At 43.0% G+C, this 20063-nt stretch overlaps 1 protein-coding gene across 1 annotated transcript; it reads left to right on the top strand.

Moving 5' to 3' along the window:
* The first annotated feature begins 1757 nt into the window (after nt 1–1757).
* On the top strand, nt 1758–19859 carry klf7a (Kruppel like factor 7a). Its single transcript, XM_083522075.1, has 4 exons — nt 1758–2212; nt 13546–14065; nt 16880–17003; nt 19370–19859. Exons 1-4 carry the CDS (start codon nt 2111–2113, stop codon nt 19419–19421), a joined length of 798 nt encoding a protein of 265 aa, XP_083378201.1. The 5' UTR covers nt 1758–2110; the 3' UTR covers nt 19422–19859.
* Nucleotides 19860–20063: the final 204 nt, after the last annotated feature.

Raw genomic sequence — 20063 nt, 5'->3', positions numbered from 1 at the left:
GTATGAGTGTATAATTGCGTATTCTGAGTGCTGGTACAAGGCATGATGTGTGTGTGATGTGAATGTTGTATGTATGAGATGTTGAGTGTGTGTGCGGTGTGTACAGGACATGGAGTGTATAAGTGGGTGCTCCGAGTGCTCTATACGAGACATGGAGTGTATGAGTGGGTGCTCCAAGTGCTCTATATGAGACATTAAGTGTTTGAGTGGGTGCTCTGAGTGCTCTATATGAGACATGGAGTGTATGAGTGGGTGCTCCAAGTGCTCTATATGAGACATTAAGTGTATGAGTGGGTGCTCCGAGTGCTCTATATGAGACATTAAGTGTATGAGTGGGTACCTCGAGTGCTCTATATGAGACATTAAGTGTATGAGTGGGTGCTCCGAGTGCTCTATATGAGACATTAAGTGTATGAGTGGGTACCTCGAGTGCTCTATATGAGACATTAAGTGTTTGAGTGGGTGCTCTGAGTGCTCTATATGAGACATGGAGTGTATGAGTGGGTGCTCCGAGTGCTCTATATGAGACATTAAGTGTATGAGTGGGTGCTCCGAGTGCTCTATATGAGACATGGAGTGTACGAGTGGGTGCTCCGAGTGCTCTATATGAGACATTAAGTGTTTGAGTGGGTGCTCTGAGTGCTCTATATGAGACATGGAGTGTATGAGTGGGTACCTCGAGTGCTCTATATGAGACATTAAGTGTATGAGTGGGTGCTCTGAGTGCTCTATATGAGACATGGAGTGTATGAGTGGGTACCTCGAGTGCTCTATATGAGACATTAAGTGTATGAGTGGGTGCTCTGAGTGCTCTATATGAGACATCGAGTGTATGAGTGGGTGCTCCGAGTGCTTTATATGAGACATGGAGTGTATGAGTGGGTGCTCCGAGTGCTCTATATGAGACATGGAGTGTATGAGTGGGTGCTCCGAGTGCTCTATATGAGACATTAAGTGTATGAGTGGGTGCTCTGAGTGCTCTATATGAGACATTAAGTGTATGAGTGGGTGCTCTGAGTGCTTTATATGAGACATGGAGTGTATGAGTGGGTGCTCCGAGTGCTCTATATGAGACATGGAGTGTATGAGTGGGTGCTCCGAGTGCTCTATATGAGACATGGAGTGTATGAGTGGGTGCTCCGAGTGCTTTATATGAGACATGGAGTGTATGAGTGGGTGCTCCGAGTGCTTTATACGAGACATGGAGTGTATGAGTGAGTGCTGGGAGTGAACACATTTGTAATACACGATAACACACTCCTGAACACTCCACAATACACACACTGCATTACACTGTAACATTGACACTCTGTCATACACTTCCACTAAAATATTTGCTCTAATACACAGTGATTGATGCACATGAAGACGTTTTTTTCGCGGATTCCTGCACTAATTAGTGATCAGTGTGTAATTAGGGAATAATTGAGCATTCGTTTTATTTATGAAGCAAAAAATTTATAATAATAATAATAATAATAATAATAATAATAATAATAATAATAAACCAAAAACCCGGTGCATGTGTGTTCCACGGTGCAGACACTCGCACGAGCCTGAACTCGATGAACTCCTCGCGACGTCGGGTGTTTTTTTCTCTCTCTCTTTTCCATTTTATACCTCGATTTAATATAGCGCTCAGCTCGCGTGCGTTATTGTCCAATCCAAGTCCACTATTGACTTTGTCCCCACCTTCCTTCAGCTCGTAGCCTCGCCTCCTGCACTTATCCGGCGCTCCGGTTCCAGCCCCTATTTTTACCCTATTTGGTCACGCACCGAGCGCCGTTGAGCAGGTGCGTGTGCGCCTCCCGTCTCCGCTCGCTCAGTCGGTCCCGGTCCGCGCGAGGCGCCCGGCGCGCGAGCTCTCTCTTCCACCGACACCAGAGCATCCATCTCGTCTCTCGGTCCTGCTGCCGACGTCTCCTCCGTCCTGTCTCCGGTTATTCTAACCATTTATTTATTTTATTCTAAAAAAATAAATAAATAAAATAAAGGACACCCTGAGAGTCTTTTTAGGATACATGAGCCAAGTGATGCTGAATGTCCCCGCAGGACCGTGAGGACATTGTTTCCTTGGATTCCTGGCGTTAGCATCATCAGGACCATCGTCATGGACGTCCTGGCCAACTACAGCATCTTCCAGGAGCTCCAGCTCGTCCACGACACCGGCTATTTCTCCGCCATGCCGTCTCTAGAGGAGAACTGGCAGCAGGTAGGAACTTCTCAGCTTTCCTTTCCTTAATGTTTTTTTTTTTTTTTTTTTACATCTCCATCATCCGCTTCTTTCACTCTCTCCGACTCATTCAGCTTCACAAACTTGGACAACGATGCTGAGAGTCGGCGGCGCGAGCGCGCTCACACGCGCGCGCTTTAGTGTGTTCATGTAATGTGCGTTAACGCAGGTGCAAGAACCGAAAGAGCTGAAACACCTGAAACACACTTACACACTGTAACCATCACACTGTAACACAACACACACACAGTACTATAAAAGACTAACGGTTTGTAACAACACACGATAACACACATTGAAACATTGTAATACTAACACACTAAAACACACACACACACACACACACACACACACACACACACACACACACACACACACTGTACTATCAAAGACTGACTGTAACAACACACGATAACACACATTGAAACATTGTAATACTAACACACTGAAACACACACACACACACACACACACACACACACACAATTACTGTACTATAAAAGACTGACTGTCTGTAACAACACACGATAACACACATTGAAACACTTACACACTGAAACACACACAGTGACAACACTGTAACATACTAAAACACACTAACAATACTGTAAGATACTAAAAGCTCTGTAACACTGTAAAACACTAATGCTCTAACAACACTAACGCTCCAACAAAACAGTAACACACTAACACAGTGTAACACTCGCTAAAACACTAACACAAACTTCGAAACACACTCACTGACAGTCTAACACACAGTAACACACACCCACACTGTAACAATGTAAAACTCATACATTCACATACTGTAACACACACTAAAGCACTGTAACATGCTGAAACACACCAACACTCACTAACACACTAACACTCATGACACACACCCACATTGTAACGATGTATTCACATATATTCACATACTGTAACACACACACTAACACACCGTATGATGCAGTAACGTACTTTAACACTAACTCTACACTTTAACACAATAACACTGATGTGCTGAACTCCACACTAACACACTAACACACACTATCACACTGTAATATACACTAATGTATTGTAACACACTAAGGCAATGTAACCTAAAGTGCCACTGTGTGAAAGACTGGAATTTATTATATCTATTTTATACACAGCAACACACACTCAATAATACATTCTAACACACCCCATAACACACAACACCACACACATAGTAATACACACTAACACCCCATAATACACACTAACACACACTCAGTAATACACACTAACACACCCCATAATACACACTAACACACACTCAGAAATACATACCAACACACCACATAATACACACTAACACACACAGTAATACATACTAACACACACTCAGTAACACACACTAACACACACTCAGTAATACATACTAACACACCCCGTAATACACACTAACACACTCCATTATACACACTAACTTTTCACTACACACTTCCCACTACACACTAGGTAATACATACTAACACACTCCCCACTACACACTAACACATACTCCATAATACACACCATCACACACAGTAATAAATACTTACACATACCCCATGATACACACTAACACACACTTCCTACTACACACTAAAAAACACACACTAACAAAAACACATACTTCCTGCTGCACACCGTCACACGCTCAGTATTACACAATCCCTTCTACACACAAACACATACTGCCTACTACACACTATTACAAACTACCCACTACACACAAACACATACTGCCTACTACACATTAACACAAACTCCATAATACACTCTAACACACAATCCCTATTACACACTAACACACACTCCCTACTACACACTAACACATACTGCCTACTACACACTAATACAAACTACCCACTACACACAAACACATACTGCCTACTACACATTAACACAAACTCCATAATACACTCTAACACACAATCCCTATTACACACTAACACACACTCCCTACTACACACTAACACATACTGCCTACTACACACTAATACAAACTACCCACTACACACAAACACATACTGCCTACTACACATTAACACAAACTACATAATACACTCTAACACACAATCCCTATTACACACTAACACACACTCCCTACTACAAACTAACACACACTCCCTACTACACATTAACACACACTGAAATAAACTGAAACACAATACACACTGTGTAAAACAGTCCCTAACATACTTTCTAATAAACACTGACACACGCTCCAAGACCCACAAACACACACTCTAATACACACTAATGCACACTCTCTACCACTGTCTAACACACTCTTACACAATCCCACACACTCTAACACAATCACACACTATCACTTTCTGAACCACTCTAATACAATCACAATCTCTGAAACTACAACAAATAAATCAAATGAATGCGACTTTTTTTTTCCACTTTTATTATATTAATTAAATTGAGTAATCGAAATGAAATAAAAAGAAAAATGCAATGGAAATAAAAACGTTTACATTCGTTAAACCCAATTTGTGTGTGTTCATTTTCTAAAAAAACATGTTCTACTTTTTTTTTTTTTTTTAAGTCTTAATTCTTTGCATCCTTCACTCCTTCATTCATTCATTCGCTCCCTCGATATGCAAAACTGTCAGGATTTTCTTAAGAGAAATTCTTAAAGAAAAAGAATCCATATCGCTAGAGTGCAGTAAAAAAAAAACTTTGGCAGGAAGTGGCAGCAAATTATCGTGCATGCGGTAAAACAAAATCAAAAAACAAAGTAGCTACAGTGCTCAAAGTGCGAGTCGGAGACTAAACAAACTTGCTGTCCGCCACTTAATATGTAGCACCAGGGAACGTCGTCTCATTTCACTGCGTACTGCGTCGGCTATGTTTACTTGAAATGACAATAAAAGCTTATAAAAACGATAAAAGCTCAGATTTGATCTCTGTTCCACACGTAAAAAGTGTTCAGTACGAATACGTGTACCATTACACCTCTATCACTCTCTCTAACTCTAACTCTCACCCTTAATTCACACTGGCACACACTCTGACACACCTCACACACAATTACAGACTCATACAGTTTCTGACACTAACACACTCATTATAACAATCTAACACAATGTCAGATTCTTGCACAATCTCTAACACACTATGGTGTATTTTATTGTGTAATATAAAAGAGTGTGTAATTTCTGTTTGATGAATAATAAATTTGAGGCCTTAACAAGGGTTTTTAGTCAGTGATCCACACACACACACACACACACACACACACACACACACACACACACACACACACACACACACACACACACACACACAGATTACCCACAGGGTCTAATTAACCAGTTCAGCATGTGATGACTGTAATGTGATATTGGCAGAACCAGTCCTTTCTGTAAATAGTAAAATACAAATACAAAGAAAACGCTCCTGGGACTATTTCAGGTTGAGGTGAGGGTTTCTGTGTGTGTGTGTGTGTGTGTGTGTGTGTGTGTGTGTGTGTCTGTCTATTTTTGGCTCTGAAGGGAAGTCAAAGCATTTTTTGTTCTCCCAGCATCCATTTCAGACCGTCCTGTTATTTTTAGATCTCTGAAATCTTGCTGCGGCTGCAGTAACGTGCCGAAGAGACACGTGAGCACCTGAGAGCTTCTCGGTCCGAAAGAATCTCAGTGTTAAGAAAAACACAACGTGGGAACGTGGAACGAAAGACACGATTCTAAAAACTATAAACTGTTATCAAGTTGGTTTTCCACTCCAGGCCACATTTAGATTATTTTTTTGTTTTGTTTTTCCACGTTTCGATCCAACATTGACTTCTGCTCAGGCGCAACACTGTTGGAAAGAGCTTGTAACCAATACGGTAATGACTTCCCGAGCTTCGCCGGTGATTAGCTTGGAGCTTGCGCAGCACTTTGTGTGTTCAGGAGGTTCATGTTTATTCTCCTAAATGAACTGTAGGAGAATGATACGAATTGTACTTCTTTTGCCTGTGCATGTAATCAGACATGCATCAGATAACACGAGAAATAACAGCTTGACTTCCCGTCACTCCAAGACATCCCACGCTTCTACTCTGGCAACAGCACAGTGGAGTCGATGCGGCCATGCCAAAGCCCAGCGCTGATGAGGAAAGACGGGAAAAACAAATGCGGAGCCAGCGTTTTTTTTTTCTCTGTAGGCTTTGAAAACATTGGACAGAAACCTGAAACCGTTTCAGGTTTCTTCTGACTGTCTGTTCCATCATCTCTAACTCCGACATATGAAAAAAACTAAAACGTGTACAGTACATAATTCCGCCTGCACAAACCCAGCGGCGGATTTTAACGTTGTTAACGAGCACGTCAGATCTCGAGATCTGCGCTCGACCTACGGAGTCCGAACGGGTGTTGGAGAGGTTGATAAAAATCAGCGCTCTGATTTGATTACATCTGGCAAGCAACCATAATTGAAAACGACAAAAGCCAAGGAATCGTTCGGTCTCGTTATGTCTGTGCGGTCGGCTAGCGCGATGGAGTTATCACGATGGAGACGGAGCGAGGAGCGCTGGAATATACTTAATTAACACAAAACTATAATTAGAGTCTAGACTGAGTTTTTTTTTCCTGTCTACACCCTCTGGCTGTGGGTGTGTGTGCGTTTCTGTATGGTGTTATCTCGGTGTGAACAAAAGAAAATCTTCAGCACAAAAAAATATCTATCGTTTCTTCAATCAAGTCTGACAAAATCTCTGCGTTTTTGTGGGGTTTTTTTTTCCAAAATGGTGGCTTCCTCTACGTTTTGTCGCCTCGCCGCATATCCCCGACCGTCTCCCTGCCGAGCTCCTTGGCTCTTTTTTTTTGGATTTTAATATAATGGCCACAATCTTTTCACGGTGACTTGAACAAAGTGTGCGAAGAACTGCAGCGTCCAATTAGGGGCCTGAAAAGAGCGCAACCCCTTAACTCGCTAATTAGAGCCGAGAGAAATGACTGAAGGGGTGATGAAAAGGCTAGTCGCTCGATAACACTGAATCTTTTGAGTCTTTTCCACACCAGTATCATTTTTATGCGTTGTCCTTGTATTTCTGACGAGTTTTATGAGGGTACATTTTGCAGCCCAACTCTTTTATTCAAAAAAATCAAAAGAACTTCGTTCAGGTGTCTTTTGAACTCTTGCTCTGAGCTTCGGGATGCAAAAACTCTCCAAGAAGACATCTCCAGCCTGGAGATCATTTACTCCCATGTCAAGACTTTTGCAAATGTGACTCAAAAAATCTTCTGAAAATATAAAACCTTGTTTGGCGTTTAACTCCCAAGCTTCTGGATCTTTGTACATGCCTGCAAACCCTGGCGTCGACTGCAAAGGGCTTTTGGAAAACCAGCTCCGTCTCGAAACGTGGCCCATTTATCAAGCTTTCGGCCTGTAGTAACTCATGCCGTCTTGCAGCGCACAGAGATTAGAGTTTGTCATTTCCAGCAAGCCGATCAAACATGAGCCTTGACGTCAGGCATAAAAAATGAAAAAGTGTTGGAGCTTTGGGATACTTTTCTGGCTGAGAGCTTCAGAATCTCAAATCGGTCTTATCTTAGCTTTCAATACGCCTGTGTACGCCAGGCCTTTCGAACACACACTGTGAGCTTTTCGGATGAAGATGTAATCAGAGCGGTATAAACGTCACGGCGTTCCATTTTGAATATCATGAAAGAATGAGGAAGTGTCAGTCAAACCCGTGTTTCAGGGTTGTGCTCTGAAACCTTACTTTGTTGTGGCTTATTTTCTCATTCAGATGAACACATTCAAAAGTATCTGAGATACTTACAGTAAAGTATAATGTGTGTGTGTCATGCATGAACACACACTTTTAGAATATTCGATTTTCAGGCTCAGGCAAAGCAAGTCCAGTCATGTGTGTGTGCTGCTATGCAGGACATGTCTTAGGTCACCATGTCCTCCCTGGATGTGTGTCATATGCAAACTCAACTGTATTTCCATATGCTCCAACAACGCATTTTTACTTGACTGAAAACCATGTCTCGCCCTCGAACGCCTTGACCTCTCTTGTACTGATCGTCTTCCTCCCACTAAAACCAGCTGTAATCTGGAACATAACATTTCACGTGCATCTTCGTGAACCGAGCCCTGAATCAAGTCCGCATTGATTTCCAGGTCACGTTCTCATCAGAGGCCGAGAGGTCAAAGGGTCGTATTTTTGACGTGCCACTTGATATCGATTTCCCGATGCAGTGATGAACGCTTGCCATCTTAAGTCAGAGAAATCATTCGCTCTTATTGGACTCGGATTCCAAACCCTACCATCAGAAGCATTTTGGTACTCAAGAAACATATACTTTGCATTAGAGCCCTAAAACGTCTGCATCCAGTCACAACACAGCATGCGTTTGAAGAGGGCGAGATAAGGTTTTTTTTCCTGATGTTTTCCTCGCAACCCCGGGCCCTCGCATTCAGGGAAATAAAGCCGAAGCTTCCTGCTGTGAGAACAAGAGCCTGGTGCGGGATCAGCATGACTCATCCTTCTTAGTTCTCGCTACACGCTAATCACAGCAACATGACCTGATAAAACCCCATGGGGGGCATTTAGTCTAGTCAGTGTTTTTTAATAGACATGAACGAGTGAATCAACAACAGAAGATTTTCAACCTATAGAACACTAGCTCAACAACGGAACTCTGATTAGCGTGAATAAAAAAGTGCTTCCTCTACTTTGTCTTCAGATGTAAAATCCACCCCAAACCACTTTCATTTTCAGTGGCGTCCAAGATTTAATGGATTAACAAGTGCTGCCCTTCCTTCATCACTGTCTAAAGAGAAGGATGCAACAACACTGATCAGCTTCTATAGCTTCTACTTTCATCTTAAAACTGCTGGTATCTTGTACGCTTTATACCTCGCTAACTAGCCGAAGTGGATTTCATCTGTATTCCACTGAGTTCAGGGTTTCCACCAACATCTCCACTACTTCTACTATTGAGTTCCAACCAAAACCTCTTCAGCCCTTTCCCCATAAGCCCGAAAGTCCTTTATTGACCTTGTATCAAGGTGACAGGAGCTCACAGGATATGGTTTGAAATTCCGCTGTTTGCCTTTCCCAATCCACCCCCCCAGGCATACCCCCCACCCCAAAAAAAAATAAAAAAATAACACATCCACCTCCTCCTCCTTCTGGAGCTTTACTCATTGCCTTGCCGAACACACCCAACCCGTTCCCTTTCAAGGACGTTCTGCCTCGATTCGTTAAGCGTCTCATGGATTTTCTCGAGCTTGTGTCCAGAAATAAAATAATGAACCTTTTCACACACCCCCCACCATGTGCACATTAACATCACCCATCAAATGCTCTGGCGCTGATTGATCCACAGCTATCAGAGAGCTAGTTTTTATTGCTAATTACTAGCTGTCCCTCCTCGGCACTAACCCCGGCTTAGGGCATTAAAATACAAGAGCAGCAAAAAAAAAAAAAAAAATGCTCAGAGAGGTTTATATGCTCATAAAAATGTACTGTGGCCCTCGTGTGTGAATGAGTGCGAGTATGTGTGATTCCTTAATTGGTGTAATGTCACATCGCTAGCACTCGGTTATCAGCCACAAAGCAAGCGTTGGTCCCTTTGAAACGAGCTATTAGCCATTTCAAACAAGCTGTGAGACGGAGTGGCGGAGATAAGCACCCCCATCAGAAATGTATTACCATCCCGTATCAACGAGGGAGACAAGAAATGTCCTGATATTAAGCCGAGCGTGTTTTTTTCGTTCGACGGTCCCCGCCAGCTTTATTAACACTTATGCCAACAGCCTGCTCAGGATCCATTTCACGAGTGCCGGCTTTGCTTTTTACAGCTGCTTACAAGTGTCAGCAGGCATTAGGCCGCGTTCAACTGATCCACGCGTGTGTGTTTGACGACAGTGACTCTGTGGATACACAAAGCTGACTGGCTCTTTTGCGAGCTTCATATCCGTCCGCATCTTCTTCATTATCCTGAACTACCTTTTAATTCATACCGTCCCAAAGTCTAACATCAACCTAAGTCTTCCATTTCAACCTCAATGAACCATATCTTCCCAGTGTGCATGCTGGAAACAGCTTGGACCAAGTGAGGAACGTTTCTAATGCCGACACGTACAAATTCTGCCCAGTTTTGTTGTAAAAACACATTCCAGCCACAATGAAACCTGCGAAAACGCTTACATCATATACATCTAAAAGCGTAAGAGCAAAATAGTTTCTTTCAAACGTTTACTTTTATCATGTGATGTTGAGGAAAAGCCCATTTGTTTGCTGCGAGTAACCCCCAGACTATAAAGTTTGTTTGATGTTGATGGGGCGCATGACTAAATCATTTGACTAATCCCATTGATTTTTAAATATCTCCGATTTCTCAGTCCACAGCACAAGAAAGATTGTATAAAAACCTAGAGTAATTCATCTGGTGATGACAACACACACGCCGTAACCTCCCCTCCCCCCCCCCCCCATCCAACCAACCCTCCCAAATGTATTGATCTTTGTCTCTTATTGATCAGCTGTCAGCCAGCTGGCAATAAGCCTGCTCCTTAACATGCTGGCAGAGCTTTATTTGTGTGTGTGTGTGTGTGTGTGTGTGTGTGTGTGTGTGTGTGTGTGTGTGTGTCCACCTCTTGGCCTGAGTTTAACATTACAGATCGATGAGCTATTGCAGGCCTGGACGAATGAGCCGTCCCTGTCCATCAGTCACCAGCTGGCATGCCTACCTCCAGTTGTTGATCAAACATTTATCGAGCGCTGGAGTAAGAAACTGACTGAGAGGGAAACCGTTCTGTGAACGAGTACCATCCGTCTGTCCTTTCATCCATCCTCCCATCTATTCATCCATCCATCCATCATCTGTTTGTCGATTTTAGACGGATTTTAGACGTAATTCCCATACTGTTCTGTTTTACCTGGAGGTAGAAATGAATAATAATGGAGAAATGCCCTTTTTTGTTTTGCACTAGTGCTAACCTGATATGCACCCGGTCTTGACAGTCGAATATGAGCCAGTCATTCGGGGGTGGATTGAGAGGGTGGGGGCATCCAGATATTAGAGCTGGATTTGATTCCACTGGCATTTTCAGTAACAATATCCTGAGAATGTCAGGACCTCTGGGTGAACAGTCACATAAAAATAAAGATAGAGAAAAGAGAAAAAGAGAAGCCAGTTGGACCTTGCTCTAGCTTGCACCTATCTACACAATCATCTGGAGATGCCACAGAGTGTCACCTTTCAGTGTGCTATAATTTTAATTATTCAGGTTTATGAAGCAAAGATGGACAACCAGAGAGTGTGAGAGCGACAGAAAGAGGTTCTACATTGCTTTTGGCATTCTTGCTTTGAGGCCATCATCGTTAATGATATTTTAACATCAGGATATAACAGCAGGAAGCGTAATAGTTATGGATGGATCGCGCTTTGGCGCCTGAACGAATTCAGTGCCGATATTAAAAAGTTATTTTATCGCCGTCTGGATCGCAAACACAAATTCCATTCACAAAAAACACACAAACGCACGTTCCATTTCATTCCATTAGCATCAGCGGCGCTGAGGTGCAATGTATCAAAGCCAGTGATATGAAGCACAGCTATGGGAAAAAAACGCAGATAAACAAATGAAAATACAGCGTAGCATGGAACAGCGAACACTTGGGCTGTGTTGGATTCTTATATACAACTCTTTATCACTGGCAGCTTTTGAAGCAAAAAGAGGGTTGAGTTTAGGACAATTCCAGAGTACGGTTGCTTGAAGGTACCCAGGATGGCCGTATTGTGATAGTTTGAAGCATCGTTGTTGCCCATCTACTGAAATTCACTCTCTGCGTCCATGTGGCGCAATGCCAACTTTAACAGGGGGGGGCTGTAGAGCACCATGCGACCCCTTAATCAGCCACTGACTAAACAAAGTAGTGTCGTAACTCAAATGACATAGATATGTACCATTCAAGAAAACTTTTTCCTATTACAATTGGGGAGCTCTCATAAAACCTTCAAACATATTATCAGTCTTCAAGATTTTCTAGATTTGTAAATACTTTTGAAGGTAAGGTACTTTGGTTTGAGACATGGTTCCTGACAACAATCACAACAACAGTGAGTCAAAGAGACACAGCACTTTTCAACTCGAGTTTTTACACTTGGAACAACCCTAGAAAGGGCTTTTGGGCTTTTGATGCGCCTAGCTATAGATCTATATTTCACTTTATAAAGTACTGCTATAAACCAGGAAGGACCAGCTCCAAGGTGTGGATTTAATGCTACACAAGAAAGATTCAAATATTTGAAGCATTTAATTATACACCAGAAAGCACACAGACTAACTAATCGAGGACTAACATGAAACAGGCGTTCCCAGTCAGCTAACAAACCAAAATCTGGGCCTAGAACAGAATCGAGCTCAAGTGCATGATGGGAATGCTGATGTAAAATAGGCGACTGTAACAGTTCTAAGGAAGTGTTTTTTTTTGTTTTGTTTTTTTAAGATTAATCACTTCTTTGACTTGTTTAGAAAAATATTGGAGGGGGCGCATTCTTTTCCCAAGCAATTAGTTCCTCTTTCTTTTCTTCTTTTTTATCATCTATCTCTCTATACCCTTATCAAACTTCCTTTCGGTGCATGGTATCTTGCTCTCTCTCTCTCTCTCTCTCTCTCTCTCTCTCTCTCTCTCTCTCTCTCTCTCTCTCTCATTCTTTTTCCTCTCTCCCTTTCTCTCTCTCTCTCTCTCTCTCTGTCTCCCTTCTCCCTCCCTCAGCAGGTAATTCAGGTCAGTTGTGTTTTTTCAGCTCCAGAGAGCTCCAATCGCCGCTGTGTAATCAATCATGGTCTAACCATCTATCTCTGAAGGCCTGCTGAGGCAAATAACATGCCAGAGAGAGAGAGAGAGAGAGAGAGAAAGAGAGAGAGAGACAGAGAGACTCCATCAGTGGGTCAGGGAAGTGGACACACATAACCATTCATCATTGCCATCATGCAGCACTACAGGGACTGAGTTTAGATTGTGGAAAGACTGATTCTTCATCTTTTTTCTGCTGTATTATTTTATGTCGGGGGACCACGAAGGACTGTGGTGCACTTTAACCAGTGAACTGGGCTTTTTTATGCATGTGTTTATGCACAGGGAGGAAAAATAAAGAGCATGTGCCATCAAATGTGGATTTTATATATAAGCATTATTTTAGATGTCATCTAAGGAGGCGTGTCAGATCAGGCTACATGTTACCTTTTGCTCTCTCTCTGTCTCTCTGTGACCTCAGTGTTGACTCAAGGACTCTGGTTCATGACAGTTCAATCACATCCAAGAGATATGAATACATTATCTGTTTTCTCAGACATGTCTAGAGCTGGAACGCTACCTTCAGACGGAGCCCAAGCGACTATCAGAGCTCTTTGAGGATGAACTGGACCACCTGCTATCTTCAGACTTCATGGAAGGACATGGAGAGGACGAATCCCTCAACACATCGCTCTTCAACTTCACGCCATCACCGCTGGGCCACGACAGAGACTCGTTGACCTCACCGTCCACACCGGACCCTTCCGACCTCAGCACAGGGGTCGACGTGGCCCAGCTGAACGCGCTCACCTCCTTGACTCCGCCCTCGTCCCCGGAACTGGAGCGGCATTCCCTCAAGACCTCCCACACCCTGGCCGACGGGACTCTGATGTTAAAACTGGCCGTGGCTCGACCGCTCTCGCCAGGACCCAGTGACGGCGAACAGGCGAGCGGAACCTCGGGGGGCAGGGACTCGGCCGACAGCAAGAAAAGGGTGCACCGCTGCCAGTTCGATGGCTGCAGGAAGGTGTACACAAAGAGCTCTCACCTAAAAGCACACCAGAGGACACACACAGGTAGAACCAACACACACGGATATGAAGTTGTGTATTGTGTAATGTTAGCCTTTGTGTACAAAGCACAGTCATCCTAAACAATGCCTGCAGCATCACATCGTTTCCTAAAGGCTGCCTCGGTGCTCCGTCACAAGCTTTAGGAGCAGACCGTAACTCAACACATTTAATTTTTATCCAGAATGAAATAGAGATGTGTGTGTGTGTGTGTGTGTGTGTGTGTGTGTGTGTGTGTGTGTGTGTGTGTGTGTGTGCGCACGTGTGTGTGTGTGTGTGTGTGTGTGTGTGTGTGTGTGTGTGTGTGTGTGTGTGTGCACGTGTGTGTGTGTGCACGTGTGTGTGTGTGTGTGTGTGTGTGTGTGTGTGTGTGTTTGAGGAACAGCAACTACTAAAGCACAGCATGTCACACACAGTGGATCATATGTTACAGACGCACTGTGGGGGAAATGCAAAGACCAAAAAATTTGAGTGATGAAGGTCTGACTGAGCAGAAGTGTGAAAAAGAGCAGGAGAGACAGAGAAAGAATGACTGAAAGAAAGAGTAGGTAGAAAAAGAGACAGACGTAAGAAGGGAAGAAATGAAAGAAAAAGAGAGGCACACAGTGAGACAGAATGACTGATGGACAGAGAGTTTGAAGAGCATCCCAAGGGAAAGGCAAAAAAGAGACAAACGAAGAGACAGAAATGAGGCAGACAGACAAATCTAAAATCAAGAGAGAGACAGATATGTGAATATTTCAATGAGAATGAAAGAACGAGAGGCAGATAGGATGGAAATTGACAGAAACAAAGACAAACATACATAATGAAAGAGAGAGGCAGACAGACAGAGAAATACAAGAAAGACAGACAAACAGGCAGGGTGGAAATTGAGACAGACAGAGCAGCAGACAGGTATAAAAGAAAACAGAGCGTGACAGACAGACAGGATGGAAATTAAGTAAAAGAGAGAAAGAAAAGGGTAAAGGCATGAAAACAGAAATCAGAGTGACAGAGAGAACAATTTTTTTATACCAAAACAGACGGACAGACAGACAGACAGACAGACAGATAGACAGACAGACAGGAAAAAGAAAAAGCATGAAGAGAGAGAAACTGTCATAAAGAGAAAGACAGGCAGGTTCGAAATTGATAGAGAGAGAAAGAAAGAGTGAGAGAGAAAGAGAGAGAGTGAGAGTGAGAGTGAGAGTGAGAGAGAGAGAGAGAGAGAGAGAGAGAGAGAGAGAGAGAGAGGAAAATGTAAAGGCATAAAAAGAGAGAAATCAGATTGAAATAAAAAAGCAAGGGACAGATATACAAGAAATCCAGAGAAAAGAGAGCCAGGATAGAAATTGAGACAGAGAAAGTGAAGAAAATAAGGGATGGAAGAGAAAGAAAGCAGAATGAAAGACAAACATGATGTTGTAACATTGTTCAGGTTTAATCCTTTATTTTCTAAATCTATATATATTTTTTTCACTTATTTTAATCTATACATCGCTGTCTGGTGTTCTGTTCTGCTTTGACATCGTTGCTTGTGTGTGTGTGTGTGTGTGTGTGTGTGTTTGTTTCCATGAGTTTGGAGTAGGAGTGGTTTCTTAGCAACCTGCACATCTTGGCTCAACAGTCGCTTATTCCCAGCATCGGCGTCACCTTACACTGCTAACACACACACACACACACACAGAGCATGTAGGGCTCCGGTTGCCAGGCGACTGCATCCTCCCTTGGCAGCACAGGCCGTAATTGGCTAGTTCCAGATTGTGCTTATGCCTGGTTGCCAGGTAACCGTCTCCAGCATCCGTGCCACCCTGACTTATAATTGGAGTCAGAGTTGTGGTCGCTGTGTGTGTGTGCGTGTGCGTGTGCGTGTGTGTGTGTGTGTGTGTGTTTTAGCGGTGTAAGGTGACGCGGAACTGGGGGCTTGCAATTTCTTTGGGAACGCTTAGCCAGTCAAGAACGTTCATCAATCAGTTGCTACGGCCATATGGGTGTATCATCGGACCGCCTTGCAACATGGACACGTCTGTACACGTATGCTGAAAACACATGGGGTGTGAGATGGATGTATTTCTGCATCGAAACTCACACCACCAGGATTATATATCAAAAACATGTTTGTGGAGGCATCAAAAGAACTAAAGGCAGCTTTGATCATAATTGATCGTGTGTGTGTGGTGCTTTATTGGTACGGCTTCTCCAAGTTTTATTCGGTTTATAGACCCGCTGTGTCAAATGAATCTGACTCTTGGCTTGTTATATTAGTTCCTACTTTTCTCCTTTCTCCTCATTACTCGGTAATCTTATTTCTGCCATGAAGCAGGTGCAGCAATAGCACCAGAGCTGTTCGGCTCTCCAGGAAGAACGTAGGTTTTTTTTTTGTGTCTTCCTTTAGCTGGTTTACTGCGTCGCTGTTTATCCCACAGGACCAAATTGATACGCTTGCAATTTAGCGTTGATTTGTGCTCACAGACGGCGTGTTTTTTTGTTTGTTTTTTCTTTTTTTTTATAGCTCGTTGGAAAGATTTGTGGCTGCGGCTCACAGCCGAGACAGAGGCAGCCAGCTGACAGTAAATATGAAGTTCCTGCCCATTAAGCATCATTACCACACTAATGATAGCGTCCAAATAAGCTTCCCCCATCCCCCGGTTTACTATACAGATAAATAAACTAACACACACACACACCTCCTTCGTATTTTATGCAGCCTGATTAACACATACATCACTGAATTTGATTGTTACAGCAATCTCTTGAGATCTCTGTATGTGTGTGTGTGTGTGTGTGTGTGTGTGTGTGTGTGTGTGTGTTAACCCTCTGTGTCTTTTTTTTTTGTAGGTGAGAAACCCTACAAGTGCTCATGGGAAGGGTGCGAATGGCGTTTTGCACGGAGCGATGAACTGACGAGACACTACCGCAAACACACGGGCGCCAAGCCCTTCAAATGCGCGCACTGCGACAGGTGAGGAATTCTTGGGGTGGGTTTCACCGACGTTTCATCATCACGGTTTGACAAAAATGCGGCCGATCGCCAGGGCAACGTGACTAAAGTCTTGTCAGTGCATACTGCTATTCAGACAGACAGACAGACAGACAGACAGACAGACAGACAGACAGACAGACAGACAGACAGACAGTGAAGCAGAGATCGAAAGTGAGAAACAGTGAGACAAGCAAAGAGAGACAGATGAAAAGAAAAGGGGCAAAGAGAGAGAGAGAGAGAGAGAGAGAGAGAGAGAGAGAGAGAGAGAGAGAGAGAGAATGAAATAGAAAAAGAGACAATGACAAGCAGGCAGAATGGAAAAAAAAGGATGTGACACATTGCATAAGTGACAGAGCCAGGCAGAAATATAGAGGCAAAGGAAGATAGACAAGGTGCATGAGAAAGAGAAAAAAAGGAAGACACCGGTGCGTGAGAGACCGAGAGAGACCAAAATAGAGAGATAGAGGAAGACAAACCTGGGTGCATGTGAGACAGGGAGAGATACAGGAATAGAGAGTGAGACAAGAAGACAGACAAAGTGAGTAAGAGAGAAAAAAATACAGAAATAGAGGACAGGAAGACAGACAGACTGCATGATAGACAAAGAGGTAGAAATACAGGATGGTAGATAGAGAAATGCGGACAGAAAGAGTGACAGAAAGACAGACCAGGTGCATGGGACTGAAATAGAGAGAGAGAGAGAGAGAGAGAGAGAGAGAGAGAGAGAGAGAGAGAGAGAGAGAGAGAGAGAGAGAGAGAGAGGGGAAGAGAATCAGTCCGAATTGACACCGAAGAATCCTGAAAGGACATCAAACACACTCACAGACAGATGAGACAATAAATATATACATCTAGAATGATTGACACCTATGTAAGTGTCCTGAACGCTAAAGATCACATGACTTATGAAGAGACTGTGATGAAGCTGAACTTCCTCTTAAAGAGAACAGAAGCGTACAGTGCACTTGGTGTAGGTGAAGGGTAAAACAGGGCCCTTTTGTTCATTTTAGCTGGGCACTTGCAAACAAATAACCAGCCCCTCCCTTTGGACCCCTGAGGGTCAATCAAGCTCAAACCCCTCTTTGATGTAAATAAGTCCTTCACGCCTTTTTACACCTATGTGTGTTCTCTGGACACCTTTGGGAATCCACTTCTGTCAGGAGAGGCACAGATTACCATTATAATAAGGGTGTGTGTGTGTGTGTCCACAGAGTCTCCGCCTGCCTAAACTGAGCCTTAAATACAGCACAGTAACACACAGAACCTGTAGAACCTTCTAGACCAGCTGGGATAAAGCCGCTTGGCAGCACCATCTGTTGTTCTAGATCTCCCAAATAAATTGATTCATTTATTCATTCATTCTAAAATTACCTTATCTTAAATTCAATTTAAAGTCGTTCCTAAACGTATTTAAGTATTACTGTACGTTAACATTATTTTAATATTACACTTGACAGATTAAGGGCCTTGCTCAGGGGCCCACCTGCCACTGGAATTTGAGTCCACAACTTTTCAATGAGAATCAAATAGAGTCGATGCATTTACTCTTCGTCTACCTTACAGCACAGTGGAATTCGTTCTTGTGATGTTAGGAAGCTGCGGCAGAGGGTTAACAGAGGGTTAAGGGCCTTGTTTAAGGGCCCAAGAGTGACAGTTTGGCGATACTGGGGTTTGAACTTCCAATCAGTAACCCAGAGCCTTAACCACTGAGCTAGGGCTTCCAAGCAAATACAAGTGCTGAAGAAGAACAAATCTAAATCAGCAGAAAGAAACAAAATGTGAAACAGGGTAACAAAAAAAAAAAAAGCAAACATCACGACGTGGGCAAAACAAGGATGAGATTTACAAGAGTCAGAAACGAGATCAAAGATTGAGCGCGAAATTGAGAACACAAACAGATTAATAACACTTCGTAACGATACACACACAAAGAGAAAACTCAAGACGCTTAAGACACGTGCGGGACATGACAAGACAGGAAACAAGACATCAAAACAAAGACACACAAAATGGCTAGACAATCACTGAACAGCTCGAGGGGGTAAAGTCTCTGACCTAATCTAAAAATGGTGCCTATTTGAATATTTGCCAAATCCTGTTTTGGTTTTAGTACAATGCTAGTTTTTTTAAGCTAGCTATGAGTCATCAGCTAGCAAAATGAAAACGTCTACATACCGACTAGCTAGTCTAGCTCAATGCTATGCTTCTGAATGTTGGTGATCAATCTGCAAAGTGTTCCATTGTCTCAAATATCGCTGCTTCACTTCAACTTTTAGATGGAGAAACAAGTATCTCAATCTGTCTTTCTACTAACCATATCTAGATTTATCTTGTTCCTCTTGCAGGTGCTTCTCAAGGTCGGATCACCTGGCCCTCCACATGAAAAGGCACGTTTAATTCAAAGGAGGTTGTGTCCAAGAGGAAACTGGACAGACATTAAAAATGAAGGTATAGACAAAACTCAACCCGGCTACAAGTGGAGCAAACACAAGTCGAACTGGATTTCGTTTCTGATTCGGACCGGAGAACCTCATTAGGAAATTTAAACCCAGGCAACACATTGAATCGTGAAGTGTTTTCTCCTGAACTGAACACCACACAGTGTGGAATGTATGCTCATTTGATATTGCGTAGTGCACACCACCGGGGGGACCACCGGATCGATAAACACTTCCGGAGCTCTTTTTTTTTTTCTCCGAAGGATGTAAATAAAAAAAAAAAAAAAAAGATACCTTTTGTTTCGAAGCGATGAGACTCGTCGTGATTTACAGGCACAATTGAGAAAGGTTTGCACAAGTGCAGTCGAGGATCAAAAGCAGAAAGACAGTTTTATTACTCCGTATATAACCAGGGACGGAATGTCCGATTTGATATTGTTCACGTTATTGCACACGTCTAAAACAGCACTGTTTCTTTATGCTTCTTGGGTATTGTTTTATTTCTTTTTTCTCCAAACCTGCAAGCTTTCCTCCAGGACTAGCATGAACAAGAACGACGACGCATCGTTATTTTTTGGTTAGCGCATCGAGCCGGAGCGTT

Source organism: Silurus aristotelis (genome assembly GCF_946808225.1).
Source record: "Silurus aristotelis genome assembly, chromosome: 20".
NCBI lineage: Eukaryota > Metazoa > Chordata > Actinopteri > Siluriformes > Siluridae > Silurus > Silurus aristotelis.
This window is presented reverse-complemented; position numbering and strand designations above follow the sequence as displayed.

Bases quoted from the DNA above. Each gene is read 5' to 3' on its own strand.
- klf7a (XM_083522075.1), top strand. From the start codon at position 2,111: ATGGACGTCCTGGCCAACTACAGCATCTTCCAGGAGCTCCAGCTCGTC. The intron at 14,066-16,879 runs GTAGAACCAACA...TTTTTTTTGTAG, and splicing joins ACACCAGAGGACACACACAG to GTGAGAAACCCTACAAGTGC. The intron at 17,004-19,369 runs GTGAGGAATTCT...TTCCTCTTGCAG, and splicing joins AAATGCGCGCACTGCGACAG to GTGCTTCTCAAGGTCGGATC.